General features: G+C 39.9%; 2 protein-coding genes across 8 annotated transcripts in view; both read left to right on the plus strand.

Annotated features, from left to right (window-relative positions):
* anks1aa (ankyrin repeat and sterile alpha motif domain containing 1Aa) overlaps positions 1–8,264 on the plus strand; it is a 70,178-nt gene extending 61,914 nt beyond the window's left edge. For 2 of the 5 annotated variants that reach the window (XM_085146094.1, XM_085146097.1), the window contains one exon: positions 11–8,264. In XM_085146094.1, the coding sequence (XP_085002220.1) occupies positions 11–26 (16 nt within the window). In that variant the 3' untranslated portion in view covers positions 27–8,264. The remainder of the gene's footprint in view (positions 1–10) is intronic. The other 3 variants (XR_014871564.1, XR_014871565.1, XM_085146095.1) reach the window with 3 other exon arrangements.
* On the plus strand, positions 5,743–13,522 carry LOC146494474 (specifically androgen-regulated gene protein-like). Of its 3 annotated transcripts, none has more exons than XM_085146106.1 (4): positions 6,060–6,156; positions 8,861–9,045; positions 10,866–11,028; positions 11,137–13,522. In XM_085146106.1, exons 2-4 carry the CDS (start codon positions 8,995–8,997, stop codon positions 12,636–12,638), a joined length of 1,716 nt encoding a protein of 571 aa, XP_085002232.1. In that variant the 5' UTR covers positions 6,060–6,156; positions 8,861–8,994; the 3' UTR covers positions 12,639–13,522. The 3 variants fall into 3 exon arrangements, with proteins under 3 accessions (XP_085002234.1, XP_085002232.1, XP_085002233.1); XM_085146107.1 differs by lacking the exon at positions 6,060–6,156 and adding an exon at positions 9,334–9,461 and having other exon boundaries at positions 8,359–9,045; XM_085146108.1 differs by lacking the exons at positions 6,060–6,156; positions 8,861–9,045 and adding an exon at positions 5,743–5,841.
* The last annotated feature ends 2,428 nt before the right edge of the window (positions 13,523–15,950 follow it).

Raw genomic sequence — 15,950 nt, forward strand, 5'->3', positions numbered from 1 at the left:
GCTCTGTTAGGCGACGGCCGCTCTGAGGCTTTTCACTCTGACGTTCCAACTCCTGACTTCACCGAGTGCTGAGAAAACTGATTTTTACCACAGCCAAGAGTGACCCACTGCACACATCCTGTACCTGGATGGACACGTTTCCTGAGGAAACTGAAACTGATCCTGTAATTCTATGCATCAGTCGGACTGTAGCATGTTTATGTTCGCAGGGATGCAGGTGTTATTGAGGTTAAATAAGATCAATTAAGGGCAAGGCTTTTTCTTCTTCTTCTTCTTCTTCTTCTTACGGTCAGCTGCCTGCTTAAAGCCAAAAGAGGCCAAGATCCTAGCACTGTGATATGATCCTTTTGATGCTAATGAAGTAAGCGTTTTGGGGTGGGGTTTCTAGAGAGCATCAGAGGGACAGAATAGGGCACAGAGGCAGACATGGCAGACATGGATCTGCATGTTAGTGGTCCTTGCTCCAAAAAAAACAGCTCAAACTAATTCAAAACTGGTATGCCCTCAACTCTCAGTCAGGATTTAAACTCAATGCTTCATCTAGAGTGAACTAACTACATCTAAGCACTTTCATAAAATCCCCACGTTTGAAAGAATAAGTGCATTTTCCTCTCCTTTTTTTTCCTTTCACAACAAATGCCTTTAGTGTTCATCCTGTCAGCATTGCCTTTCCCCCCAGTCATACCAGGTTAATGTTTCACAGATGCTTGGTGAAAAGAGTTAATCATTACGAAGGACGTAATCCATCACTATAGTGCTGTTTGTGTCCATCGGTCTTACTTTATTTTAACTCCACTGCTTTGTGTGCGTGTGTCTGTGTCCCTTCCCTGTAGCTGACACTGTGGCCAATCCCAGACAGTGAGAAAAGGACAGGAATGAGCCCTGTTGAGTGGTGGGTAGGATGTTTTGCTGGATCATTGCCCCCACTTCTCACCGAGCAGATCACATCAGCAGTCGGATTGTGCCCACAGTTGCACACGGGCCGGGAGAATAAGACGGATGTAAACCTTTCGCCAACGCAACACGCTCCCCCAGTTCATCAGACCTCTCCAACTTCATCACCCTGCACACACGCACGCACGCACCCGCCTCCATTTAACTTCTCAATGCTTAGAAAAGTGATGGTTGTTCCGTGCGACATTAGAGACAGATGTATTTGTCGTGTTGCGTGCATTTCCTCCGAAATGAATCATCACGTCCCTCACTGAGAGTTGGTGTTTATCGTTTCAAAGCAGAACTTGTAGTTAAAGGGGAAGTTGCTGCAGGGATGAGGAACATTCACTTTTTATTATGAAACAAACTGTCAGACGAGAGACCTCACACTGTAGGTACACACTTCTTCCTGGGTTGTTTGTCCTGTATCCAAACATTTTAGCTGCTTTCATCACCGTCAGCTTGCATACATGTGTAACTGTGATAAAACAATGTAATCTTGCATGGGAGGAGCTCTCTTACCAAACTCAAGGGGCAAAGAAACTGACACTAAAAGACTGTTTTATATTGAAATAACGGGGGATGGCATTTATTTTACTTTTTGCGTGTGTGTGTGTGCGCGCGTGTGTGCGGGGGTGGGCGGGCATTTACTTTTTTATAGGACTATGATTTGTCCTAATGCTGGAACTGGATCAGGTGTGGTTCTTTCTCTCCTTCCCTGCCCCTTTGTTCAGTTAATCTCGACAAGATTATTCACCAAACCTGCCATGCAGGCCGGTACGACTCTAGATTTATAGCTGCAGACAAGAACAATAGGGCACGGCATGTTTCTCTAGCTAACTCCTAATATGTTGACTGTTAATGGTACTGTTTGGTCCACCAATCTGTATATGGGTGCATAGTCTGCTCATTTTGATTTAACTCTTGTATATGTGGTACGTTTTTATCCGGCCAGTACGATAACTCTATGGTACACTGTCTTCAGCGCGCTGGTGTCAGCACCTTTAGCCATCAGCCTGGTCCTGCTCTGCTTTTGCACATTGCTGAGGATCAGGAAAGATATTTTGGGACTAATCTGATGACAACAATGATGAGAATGATATTGTACATGAATCTAGCGGTCTGTATTTTGATACTTGAATGATTTTTGTTTTTATAGATATCTATATATATGTATGTATGTATATGTATGTATGTACGTATGTAATTTTTGACACTTGTCAAAAAAGAGAAAAGGACTATGTCTTATAAAGTTAAACATATCGTGAATAAATACCCTGTGATTTTAAAAAAAACATTGAAAAAAGAAGGCTGAGAACATGACTCAGAAGAGGGACCTCACTTCAGAGAAAAAGATTGTAAATAATCTTGGGCTTCCAGTCTTTTTTATGATTATTTTTCATAATTGTACAACTAATAAATGGTACAGTTAGAATCGTTGTCTCTGCATGTTTATTAGTACATTCTTTGTTCTTGTTTTAACGGCTCTTCCTCCAAATTTGGGTACATTTCTGATGGATTTACAGCTCTGTTGCAGTCTTTAAGGGTAAGTGATGCATGAGTGTCGATGCATTCGGAGTATCTCAATTTGGCTCAGGGCAGCTGAGGTTAGTAGACGTCTTCCAATGAAATGTTTGCTCTCCACCCCATCTCCATATCATAAACTTCTCTGCAACAGCTCAGTGGATTTACAAAGGAAATATGTATTACAGTTGCTTCTTCTGTCAGTCTATTTAAAAAAAAGTTCATTAAATCAGAACAAAGAGAAACTTTTTATTTGAACTGAAATTCACTTTTTTAGCACAGGATGATAAACACAACAGTTTTGCTTTTCTTTGACCTCGGTCACCTTTTAAACCTTACATAACCCATATTGTGTTTTTGACTTTGTGTTCATGTTTAGCTTTATCGGCTCAAGTTAATTTAAACATTGCAAAGGTTTGAAATTGCCCCAGCTTCTGGTTGTGCTTTGACAATTATTTTTATCTTTGTTATGAGGGAAATGAGTCGGAAGAAAATTGCCGCAGCTATAATTCGAATGCCAGCTGCGGTGAAATGTCAACAACAAGACGATGTGTTTACTCAAAATAATTATTACATTTGTGAATGTAAACTGAAATAGACTTTTAATGTTGACTGAATGGAAGTTCTAATGTTGGTTTTGGAGGAGAAAAGGCAAATCTCACTCAGTTTATTTAACAAAATATTTAAGCGAGTGATTGAAATACCTGATGTTTTCCGTGTATTACAAAGTATTTCCAATTAAACTTAAGTTGTTCATTGTTTTTAGCTGCAAATTCAACTGGCAAGAGTGAATTCAGTTTGTTCTGTAATCTGAGTAATGAGTATGTCTTTAAAAAATGTCAAACTATGGCTGCGTCTTTGATGTGACTGCTGGCATGGGAAAAAAATGTACTAGCAGCGGCCCAATGACAGATGAGATGATGGAGATGTTTACACATCTGTCACAGACATATGCTGCTGTTCCTGGAAAACAGATGCTGACTGTGAGATCTGATCCACAGATGTTCTGCTTTGCTCACAGTATCGCACAGACTGTGTGTGGTATCTGGCCTGTAAAAATGGAAAAAATTATTACTGAAATAAATGTTTGGTGGTAGTAATTTTACAATCAGAGGCTGAGAATCTAGGTTACCTTGTATTCTCACAGAAGTTGTGTTGTAGTCATGTTGGTCAGGCAGACTGAAATAGCTCTACATCTACTGGATGGATTGCATTTCCCACAGATACAAATGTCCTAAAGCAACAGTCTTTAATGGCTCTGATTAACCTCTTAATTTTCTGAGGTTGACACACTCATGTTTTAGTATTAATTGCAGTGAAAATTGATGCAGATGTTCCTGTTCCCCTGAAGATAGTTCAATTTTGATTTGGCAACAAATCAAACTTTTTTTTTTGTGCTGTAATTTCCTGCTTCTTCTGCTACTCAGTGATAAAAATCTTAGAAACGTGGTGTCAAGCCAGATACTTACTCTGGATGGCCTTACCTTGGCTTCCAGTAACACTGAGAGGAACCTTGGAGTCATTTTTGACCACGATAGATCTTTCAGTGTTCATATTACACAAATATCTAGGACAGCGTTGTTGCAGTTGTGCAATATCTCAAAATTAGAAACGGGCTGTCTCAGAGTCTTGCTGAAAAATTAGTTCATATGTTATTACTTCTAGACTGGAATATTACAATTCATTATTATCAAAACTCCCTGAAAAGCCTTCAGTTGTGCCAAATGCTGCAGCAAGATAACTGTCAGAGCACATTTCTCCCATACTGGCTTCTTTTCATTGGCTGCCTGTTAAATCCAGATATCCTGCTCCTCACATACAATCTTATCTTAAACACCTCATAGTACTGTACCACCCCAATAGAGCACTTCGCTCTCAGACTCGCGGTTCCTAGAGTATTTAAATGTAGAATGAGGGGCAGAATGTTCAGCTTTCAGGCCTCTCTTCTGTGGAAGCGGCTCCCAGTTTGGATTCGGGAGACAAACACCCTTTCAAATTTAAAGATCAATCTCTATTTGATGAAGCTTATAGTTAGGGCTGGATCAGGTGAGCCTGAATCCTCCCTTAGTTATGCTTTAATAGGCCAAATCTTCCGGGGGCTTCCCATCATTCAATTCAATTTTATTTATACAGCACCAAATCACAACAACAGTCGCCTCATTGTGCTTTATTGTAAGGTAGACCCTACAATAATACATAGTGAGGAAAAACCCAACACTCATAAGACCCCCCCTATGAGCAAGCACTTTGGTGGGAAGGAAAAACACTCTCTTTTAACGGGACAAAACCTCCAGCAGAACTAGCCTCAGGGTGGGGCAGCCATCGGCCACGACCGGTTGGGGAGATTGAAAGAAGACAAGATAAAGACATACTGTGGAAGAGAGCCAGGGATGAATAACAAGTATGATTCAGTGCAGAGAGGTCTATTAACACATGAGTGAGAAAGGTGGCTGAAGAAGAAACACTCAATGCATCATGGGAAACCTCCAGCAGCCTACACCTATTGCAGCATAACTGATCCAGCCCTAACTATATGCTTTAGCGAAAAGGAAAGTTTGAAGCCTAATCTTAAAAGTAGAGATGGTGTCTGTCTCCCGAATCCAAACAGGAAGGTTTGGATGTACTGAGTATTTCTTTTTCACTCACTATGTGTTTATACACCGCTCTGCACTTATCATCAGTTATTATTAAACCATGGCTCTTTTCCACAGCTTGTCTCCAGCCCTGCCTCCCTCTCCTCATCCACAACAGGTGGCGACAATGGCCGCCCCTCCCTGAGCCTGATTCTGTTAAAAGGTTTTAAAAGGGAGTTTTTCCTTCCCACTTTCACCAGGTGCTTGCTTATAGAGCCTCATCTGATTGTTGGGGTTTTGCTATTATTGTTAATTATATTGTATTATTCATATTTTATATTATATTGTATTATTGTAGCGCTTTTACTTTACAAGTAAAGGGCTTTGAGACGACTGTTGTGATGTGGCGCTATGCAAATCCAATTGAATTACAGTACATTGGTTTAAATATGTTATTAGCATGCTTATATATAGTTATATATAGTGTTATAATAACTTAATATAAGTGACAGTATTCAACACAGAAAAGTAAAAGGTGAAAAATCATTTGAGGTTTCGCTCGTTTTACTGCTGTTCTCCTATTGGCTCTTCCTTGGAAAAGTCTCAGTCGCCCAGTTCTCTGATTGGCCACAAACCAACCTGTGCGGAAGTTAATTGCCTCACCTGGCCGTAAGCCTCTCACACCTCTCCCGTCTGTCACTACTAGTTGCGTAGTTTTACTTCCAGGAACAGCGCTGTCGGGGGAGTGAGGTGCACCGCAGCTATGGACTGACAGCAGCGCAGTTTCACCGACCTTTCTCGCGCATTTCTGGTAAGTTATCAGGAAACTGTCCTCTTAAAAGCGAAATGTGCTCGTTTAGGATGTAATCATGGGTTACAATGGAGGCAACGACGAAATAAAGTTGTGTGAAAGCTCGTAAGTCAACTTTATGAAAATACAGTGATCATTTAGAGTGGTGCGTGTGTGTAAGTATGTGCGCTCCATTTGTTCAGAGCACATTTTACCATCAGGTGTAACATAATGTTTTTGTGTTTGTTTTTTTTACTTAGTTTGTAAGTTTTGACCCTGGAGTGTCATTTTGTGTCTGTTCGGGTGGAGGAGAGTGCAGTAGGAATAGAGAGACGGGTAAGATATTCAGCAAAAGACTAACATTAGTATCAGAAATGCTCCGATATTCATTACTTATTAGTTTTTATGCTCTAAATTTGTTTTTAGAGATAACACAACTGACCATAGTGTTTAGACCCTGGTTATCTTAGTCAGGATTAATGCAAATATTTACTCATAAATGTCACTAACAGTCATTTTAATGGAACAAGTGTGAACATTAAAGACATGTTTCTGTTCATTTAAACAGGCTGTGAGTTGCACAACCCAATGTTAACCGTGAATCTTTGTTTATTGTTAATCATTAAACCAGCTCTGGCTAGCTGGCTAACCTTGAATACATACTTAACATTTTTGAGTTTTTCAATAAGGCACTGTGATTTGTTATCAAAAGCTATCAATCATTATCCTGGGTTTTTAATAAGTCTAGCTCACAAACTGCGCAGCTGTTCTCGCATTTAAGGCCTGGAGCTGATCCTCCCTTTTCATATTTTAAAGGTTTCATCCGCTCATGTGTTTGGCTTCATTTAAGAGTTGTGTCGAAGACATGGAAGCAGGCAAAGTGACATTCCTGTCACTATTAAATCCTGAATCAGCTGTGGGTGCAGTGTGCTTTGCCAGTGCTCCAGTTTGAGAGGTGTTGCCTGCTCAGGTTTGGACAAAGGGAGGGACGATAATTAGCTGCTTACTGTGGGAGGCCGGTGTGTGCTTTGTCAACTAGCTTTTGTTTCCAGAAAACATGTGGGAATGTGGGGGTTGATGATCAGGTTTTTCATTAGCTGCCTTTGCTAAGTTTTCATATCATCAGGTCAAAAGTGCCATGTACAGAAGATAGAGCTGATAAGTTCAGTGAACAAAGGAAAAGTCTGTCACTGTCTTTGCATGACTCAAATCTTAAAAGTAATAAGGTGAAAAAGCTCACGGTAAAATTGAAAAATAGTTACATGTCCTCTAAAAATGTATTTCATTTTCTTCAATGTAGTGTTTAATGCTACTTTTAAAAAAACATGCTTTTTAATTAGATGCAAGATTTTAAAACACAAAAGTCATAGAAAATCCCCCACTTGTTACCCAATCTTACTGTTCGGTAATATTTCAAATATTTCACTTGCAGCAATAAAATTATGGTGGCTCTTTATGGGCCCACAGGAAGTGTTAGTTTTTAGCTTTATAGTGTTGTTTTTATGAAAATGTTTGATGTACATTGGAATTCTTATTCTGACAGAGTTATGTATTGTTTTTGCTGAATGAGCCTCTGGGTGTCTGAGTTTCTCTCACTTCTCGAACCACATTAATTTACTATTGCACAAATAAACTAAAGCTGTGACACACAGCATGCTGTTTTGGGGGATAATTTGCATGCAGGCGCAGCAGGGTATGAAAAGAAACTTTAATTCTGTTACTCTTGTATTTTTAATAAACATAATGGTGTTGCTTGTGCTTCCACAAACATACCTGAACTGGCTGCAGCACTATGTGGTAAATAAGTTCTATACCAGGTCGTAAAATTGCTTTTTTAAGTAAAATGATCAATTTGTCTGACCCATTTAGCTTTAGAGTTAATTAGCTAAAAAACTTTTGACGACCATTGTCGACAATTTTTCCTCTAGCCCTAAAAAGCACCTACTTGAAGTTGCCTTTTCTTTATGCTCTCATTAATAATAAACCTGTTGGTTTGGTGGATTTTTTTAATTTATTTTTTTTGCGACTAGCATACTTTCCTCATGCCTGACCTGCCAGTAGTGATACGCAAAAGATAGGGAGCGGAGGCACAAGCATGTAGTAACACAACATATCTGGATTCTTGGCACAAATTTGCCATGATGTGAGGTATACTGTGTGTATTTGCAAGTAAGAGCGTTTGATTGTTATATCATAATGGCTGAAATACTGATTATTAAGGGATCCTGACAGCAAAGTCTGCTTGCGATGACGAGTTCATTTTCCTGATTTGTAGAAATATCTTAAAGACCAAACCAGTAATGAATTATAAATACATAAATACACTGTTATAAGTGGCAAAAAGAAGGAAAGCCCAATTAAACACAAGCAAAATTAATTATTAAGTCTGAAGATGCCAAATTTCTGAGATATTTGGCATTTTTGCTAGAAACTGACTCAATTTTTTTTTTTTTTTAAATGTGCGACAATGGTTTCCATAATAGGTCTTTTCTGTTGGCATACAGGTGAGTTTAATTATTAATAAATGAAACATTAAATCTGTTTCCTGTGAAAGACATCACTATGTATGACAGATATGCATAACTGAAAATATTCCCCATTTCACAGCTACTCACCTTTAATGCATGCCTCGATCCACAATTTTTTTTTAAAAAAAGGCGAAAAGTTTTAGCTCAACCATTATTTTATTTAATGACTCAATTAGCATAACTAGATTAATAGAATCTAGTTATGTTATAGAATTAGAGCTTAATATATCATAGTGACCATGACAGCACATTTGAATCATGTTACAAAAATAAGACAGCCATTACATTATGAGGGTCATTAAACTATCAGCTGTAATTTATGACCTTAATTTATCACAATAATTGTAAAGATGCTGTTTTGTTTACCAACTAATTCTCTAGCTATATTTAGCCTCAAACTAAGGCTTCATCAGTCAGCGGTCAAAGAAATGAACATTTTCCACTGTGGAGACAGTAGTGACTCACAAATTTCATCTGATTGTAGTTTCATGCTTTTGTCTTTGACATTTCAGATTTTTCCTGAGACAGACTTTCAGTGAGATTCACACAAACGAAACAGGTGCGCGAAGAGCATGTGATGCCCTCATCTTCCTTCATGTGCAATGCCAAAGAGTGACACGTGGCCAGGTGGTGTTCCTGTAGCAACATGGACAGCGCAGGAAGCTCGGACAGTGTAATCAGCACGAACTCTGGCTATGTGAGTGCCGCTGTAGCGCTTTATCTCAGTCGTCTGTATCACTGACTCTCTCTCATACAGAACAAACACAAACGCTTCTGTCCTCGACTGGAAGAGAATAAAGAAATAATTGAGATTTGTGAAGTCTGAGAGATGAGAGGAACTGAATTTGTAATTGGTGAAGGGTTCTCATGTTTAGTCAGTGAGGAGCTTTCAAAGGCTTTCAGCACATGTTTTCATAAATGAAGTATAAATAATCTGAAGCCCTCAGACACCAGCAGCCACCTGAAATATTTTTTTTTCCAACAGGCTAATATAGAATAAGAGAAAACTAGGAGATGGATCGGAGTTGTTCCTTTGGATCTGTTTGACCTACTGCATATTTAACACACAGACTACCAGCTGGGTTCCCTGGGGGACCTGAAGAATTTTTTACTGTAAGAAAAAATCACAATAGCAAACGTTATTTCTTCTTGGAGTATTATTAGATATGGTAAAAAAATGGCAAAGTTGCAATTAATTTGCATACTTTGTACCTAATCTTACAGATTTAATCTACATTATTTCTTAAAAGCTTATTTATCATCCTTTGGTTCTGGTGCCAATGAGTTTAATCATTATTTGAGCTGAATTTATATGATGAAACCAATTCAGTTTCATTTTGACTTCAATATAAAATAACTGAAATAAACACGCAAAAATCAATCGGTATCCCTGAAATGTAATCTGTCCAGTTTGCTCTGGGTCTGCCCTAAGGCCTCCTCCCTGTAGGAGATGCCTGAAACACCTTGTCTAGGAGGTATCCTGGTCAAAGGCCAAACCACCTCAACTGGCTTCTTTTGAGGAAAAGGACTAGTTGTACTCAATGACCCTCCCAGATAAGCTCCCAACTCTATCTCTATGGGTGAGCATAGACTCCCTTTGGAGGAGACTAGTGAGTCACTACACAGAATTTCCCCCTCTTCTTGCTGAGAACCACGGCCTTAGACTCGTAGGTCCTAATTCTCATTCTTCATGCTTCACACTCAGTTGTAAACCACTCCAGTACGAGCTGGAGGCCGCCGGCTGATGTAGCCAAGAGAACCACATTGTCTGCAAAAAGCAGAAATGAGAACTTGAGACTACAGAATTCAACACACTCTACCCCTTGACTGTCGTTAGAAATCTTTGACAAAGCACAGCCCTGATGGAGTCAAGCACCCACCAGGAACAAGTCTGACTTTTTGCTGCCAATGCAAATTAAGCTGTCACTAGAAACAAGTGAAACTAATGAAGCTAAACACATAATACAGGCAGTTATCACACCTAGTTTGCTTCATGCTATGCTCCGGGCATGCTGGTATGTGACTGGAGGAGTTTCTTCCTGCTTGTCTTTGTTTCGGGATTTTCCAGCTGAATGCTGAACATCAGCAGGTGGAGTTTTTCACGCTATGAGAAGGGTCATTGCTGCTGAGACTGGAGCTTGCAATATAGCTTTTTATTTGTGGCATGATCAGAGCACAACTCAGCTGTTTCAGGTAGATCTCGTGACGCTCTCATTTCTGATAATGTCCAGTCTAGGAAGTTCCCTATCCAGCTAATAAATGCAGTAGTGGAGTCTTTCTTCTTCTAACATGACTGACAGACTCCTCCCTCCCACCCCACACACCAGCACTGTGTGGTAATTTAAATTAGAGCCTATGACAAACTGAATAAGATGTTATATTTATTAAAACTGTACGGGGAGAATTGGGTATTTTTAAAAAAAGCGTTAAGAAATGCAAAACAGTCGTGTGATATTATGAGAAGTCGTGAAAAATACACATGATAGGAAAAAATATATAATTTCATTTTTTGTGCAGAGTGAAGACAGCATGGACCACTTATCTGCAGAGGAGAGGGCATGTCTCACGTATCTGGAAGAAACAATCGAAGCGCTGGAGACGCAGGAGGACAGCGGCGTATCGAATGATGAATCGCATCATGAGAGTCTAACAGAAAAAGCAGATCAGATGAGAGCAAATGGTATGTGATGTGCTGTTGTGTATATTTTCTTGTGTACCTTTATTTGCTTCGCAGATGCACAGTTTGTGCTGCAACACTAACTGTTGTAATTGTGCTTTTCTTAATTAGACATTTCCACTTTGATGCCTAATGGCTCCAAACGCGACCAGAAATCATTTCTAAGTGATGAAGTGCCCACAGCACCACCTGCATCCACAACATTAGCCACAGAAGGAAAAACTCTGCTAAATCAAATCTCTGAACCACAAGACAGTCCTCTAATCCCTGACTCTTCTACAGATACCAGAATCCACTCATCAGCTATACAGACTGAGATGTCAAGCTCAGCCACAAATGAAGATGCTGATCCTGAGAGTGTCAAAAGTACAATTGTTTGTCCAGGACCATCTACTGACACCTCTGAGATTGATCTGAGTGTAATTCCACCTCCCTTAAACTTTAGGGATGAACCTGACTCTCCTTCACAGCCTGTGAAAGTAAAAGACCTTACTCCATCTGTGGGAATTTCCAGGAAAAATCCGGGAATATCCTTTGATTTGGAGCAGATTCGTCAGAGGGCCTCTGTCAAGAAAAATTTGACAAGCCCTGTGACCAAGGTGCCTCAAATCAAACCTCAGCCTGAGTCTCTCAGTCTGCTCACAAGTTCACAAATTGTTGCTCCAGCGTCTCCTGAAAGTGCAGAGCCCAAAAGTCCACCTGTTGTGGCCCCAAAGCCTAAAAAGCTTCCCCCCAACATTATTCTGAAATCTCACAAGATGACTAACTCTGATGGAAACTCAGCGCATCCAGTGCTCAACAGCAGTGAACAGCGGCCATTCTTGGATCCTCACAAAGTTCGCATGGAGGCTCTCAGAAAGCTCGGCCTGCTTAAAAGCAGTGAGGAAGAATCGATCCCAAACCAGAGCTCTAAACTTCCTCCCAAAACCAGAGTGTCTTGGTCAGCTTCATCTTCTTCTTCTCCTCCAATCAGCCCTGCAGCTCCAAATGAACCACCATCATTGCAGTCTTATAACATTCCCCCTTCCTCTGTTACTGTCCAGCCTTTGAACCCTGGTGCACTATTACCATCAAACACTTCTACTGCTCTTACAGTTCTGGATCCTGATATTCTCCCAGCACCTGCTGATTTCAGTGACCCCACTGAGCTTTCTCCTTCAGAAAATCAACCATCTGCTGTCAAAGCCACTTCTCTTACCTATTCTGGCCTGGTCAAGCAGCTGACACCGCCAAAGGTCAAATCAGCCAGCCTTGGGCGCACTGAGGTGGGTATAAGCAGATATACAGCAGGTCAAGACTACAGTGAAGCCAGTCAGGGCACCAGCATTAATCAGAACCTCAACGAGCTGCGTAACCATCGACCACGCCCCGCCTCTCTTGGGAGTAGGAAGGAGTTCTCAAGTGCTCAAGGAGAGGGTTTGGAGGCAGAGCCTTCCATTACTAAAGAGCCAGCCTCACAGAAGGCCTTGCCTGCCCACACTGCCTTGCATCACTCCAGAGACGCTCAGAAACTGCCTCGGTCACAAGGTATCAGCGTGCTGATCTGCCCTCGTTCAGAAAATGAAGAGGACCGCCGTGGGGCCTTGAAGAAGCTCGGACTGCTAAGAGATTAAATATGCACCTCATTTATCTGTCAGACTACTTTAAGATGATGTATGTTAAGAAACATGCCAGAGTTTTCTACATGATTAATATGGACAGTTAAAAAAAAAAAAAAAAAGCTTTCAGGAAGCAGCTTAACCACATATTTATGCATTTTTTATTTTACTGCATTGACAAAAGTTGGAATTAAATGACTGTCAAGGACATTATTGAATGTACTTTTTACCTATATTGTACAACCTTATTTCCAATGTTTTTCCCCACAGAACTAGCAGTCAAGGATATTTTTAATATTCATTAACTGTCACTGTGATATATGTACTTTTGTAAAGTAAATGATGTTGCTTTTATGAGACAATAGCAAGTTATTTAGTCATTTCAGTTTATTTTGTGAAGTGTAAGTAGAAACCTTCTTAATGTCCCTCGCTGTGTGCTTTCAAAGGGTCTCTTTGTACTTCTCCTTTTAGGTACTTCCATGTGTTGCTGTTGTGTTATGTAATTTGATTTTCACTTCCTACAGTCTGTTAGACTTTTCATCTGGTTTTGTTTCCTTTTACCAAGCGCTGGCTAGTACTCAGATTTGTGCATTTACTGTGAACTGCACTGAACCTATTTGCTTTGTAGAGTTTGTATCATAACTAGAAGATTTTGTTTTTCTTTTTAAATCAATGGATATGGGGAAGGGATGTTCGGGAACATACCTTACCGTAACTCAAAGCACATAGTCGGTGACCACTGGGTGAGAAGGATCTAAAATGTTTTTTTGCATGGCTGAATAATGATGCATAAGCTTGTTACATAGCAGCTACATGTCTGGAGTTAATGGGTCGACAAGTTGCAGGCATTTATTGCATCTTTTATTTAAACCATAAACTGACTGCTTTCTGAATGTCATTGTTTTGACTCCTTTTGGTCATTTTTTTAAAACGCAGATGCGTCTGTCATATCGAATCGAAACTTGAGGCACCAGTTTTGTGGCTCAGCCTCAGCAACTTTATCTGATGTGATGGTGATTGAACTAGTACAACCTGTTTTTCACCTCGCGGTTCAGCCTTCACGGAACATCTTTGCTGCTCATGATGGCTCATTTACGAGCCGACGGTTTGTCTGAAAAACATTTTATTGCCGCTGCAGGCTTTTTAGACAAATAGAATTGCTCTTTCCTGTAATTTGCCGGTGAGGTCACCTACTTCTGTGAACGCAGGCTCAATTTGAAAAAGTGTTTTATCTGAGCAGCTGTTTACAGCAGGGTGCAGAACTACAGAGCTAATAAAGAACAAAGCAGGGACTGGATCAACACATTTGGCTATTTTTGGAACTAAACTTTCCAGACAGCACTGATGGAAAAAATGAGCAAAATTAAAATTTTCTTGGCGTGTCCAGGCGGATAACAATGACTCCTCTTTAATTGTCCAATTAGAAATTAGCAAGGTGAAGGTGCGCTGTCTCTGCATGGCTGGATCAGTGCCAATGGTACTGTGTCATTGTTGTAATTCTTTGAGCCCTGCCCTTGATACCAGCCCTTAACTCACAAATCGTTTTGTTCTGATCCTGATAACGCCTAGGACAGCTTTGCAGCATGATTTTCTTTTTTTAAAGTCCAGCCTCTAGTTTGCATTTTCTACACTCAGAATATTTCCATGCTTTTTTGTTTAAAGTCTAAAAATATTTTTATAAGAAAGTAAATCCCTGATCTCGATCTCCCAGTCGCAATTTTTAATATGAGCCGAGTGGAAATTTGAATATTGTTTTTAATATTTTACATCAAGAGATGAAGCACATTTGTTTAATTCAGAGTTGAATAGTACTCACTGTTTTGTTCCAGACACCAAGAAGCTAGTATGTAAAGTATCAGTGGTTTATTTTTGTTTAGCTCAAAGTGAACATCCTCATTCCCTATAAACCTAAGAGAAGAGAAAGCAGCTACAGTGGGTGCCGTCAGACTGACACAGGCGGCTTTGTGCTGCACTGTGGCGTGTTGGTATGTGAGCTATTTTTCCTTTCCACCTGAGTGCAGCAGACCTGACTGACAAGGACTCAATGACAGCAACTGTCAGCTTTCACAGTTGTTCTCCTAGGATCCTGAAACAGCCACTATGAGAAACATACCATAAAATTCTGCCTACAGAGAAAATGAAAACTTTTAGTGATTGGTATGAAATGTGACAGAGGTGAACAAGCGTCTACAGAGCGAACACCTGTCCATCATACTACAGCAGTAATGTTCAAACTGTGGGGCACAGGAGAGTCGAAGGGGGCAGCGATATGTTTGGCTTGCTTATTAGCACTTGCATGTGACACACAGCTCTATGCTGAAGTACCAAACTTCAGAATGTACAAGATTTCAGTCACCTATCACGATGTCGATGTGTGCTCTTAAAAAAATACCCACATAACAACTGGCTTGAGTATTGCACATTTTTATGTTTTCTTCAGTTTAAAAACAATCCTGTGATATTTTTCTGAACATTCATGGGTGCACTGCAGTCAGGGACAATGTATTCTTTCAGTTTATATCAAATTATGCAAAGCATAGTTCTAAAATTTGGATGCAAAAAAAAATTAAAAAAAGAATGATAATTATCCAAAATTTTCAATATACAATTTTAGAGTGTGTTTATATCACTGTAACACTGAGACAATCTTTGTTTTCTGAGTTTGGTAGTGATTGTTGGATCCACTAAAGGGAGGATCTACTAGTGTGTGTACACGTGTGTGTACACGTGTGTACGCATACTAGGACATTTAATAAAACTGACTCTTCATTAATCATATTTATTCCTTCTGCTCTGACGAGTCAAAACCTCACGTTTGTATTACTTTCTCACTTTGAAACCTGCAGCCACTAGAGTGCAGTCTAGATTCATATGTGGGTAGAACCGCAACCGCTTACGCTGTTATGTTGGGCCATATGTTGCTGTTGCACATTTGAATTTGTGCACAGACGCGATTGATTTTTTTTCTCCTTTTATTTCTCAAATAAACTGCACACAGAAAAAGTGCTTAATTAAATATTTCGATTTAAAAAATACGGAGTAAAGTGAAAACAGATCAGTTTCTCTGTGTACCATTCACTTTTGTAATAACGGGTGTCTTTTGTTTATTTGTTTTTTATATGTGTCCTTGAAAAGACCTCTAACTGCATTTATGGATGAGATTAGACCATCCCACCAGATAATCTGACATTATGGCACATCAGTGAGGATTAAAATGCATTTGCTGTAGGCCTAGACCAGGACAAAGTAAGTCTGCATTAAAGGGGGTTTCACTACCAAAAATGTGAACCTGAAAGTTCAAGTTTTAGTTTCAAGCTTAGTCATTAA

This window comes from Neolamprologus multifasciatus, chromosome 20 (genome assembly GCF_963576455.1).
Source record: "Neolamprologus multifasciatus chromosome 20, fNeoMul1.2, whole genome shotgun sequence".
NCBI lineage: Eukaryota > Metazoa > Chordata > Actinopteri > Cichliformes > Cichlidae > Neolamprologus > Neolamprologus multifasciatus.

What these genes read in the sequence shown, in the direction of transcription:
- LOC146494474 (XM_085146106.1), top strand. Translation starts at nt 8,995, where the DNA reads ATGGACAGCGCAGGAAGCTCGGACAGTGTAATCAGCACGAACTCTGGC. An exon ending in TCAGCACGAACTCTGGCTAT is followed by an intron (nt 9,046 to 10,865) that starts GTGAGTGCCGCT and finishes TTTTTTGTGCAG; the next exon opens with AGTGAAGACAGCATGGACCA. An exon ending in AGATCAGATGAGAGCAAATG is followed by an intron (nt 11,029 to 11,136) that starts GTATGTGATGTG and finishes TTTCTTAATTAG; the next exon opens with ACATTTCCACTTTGATGCCT.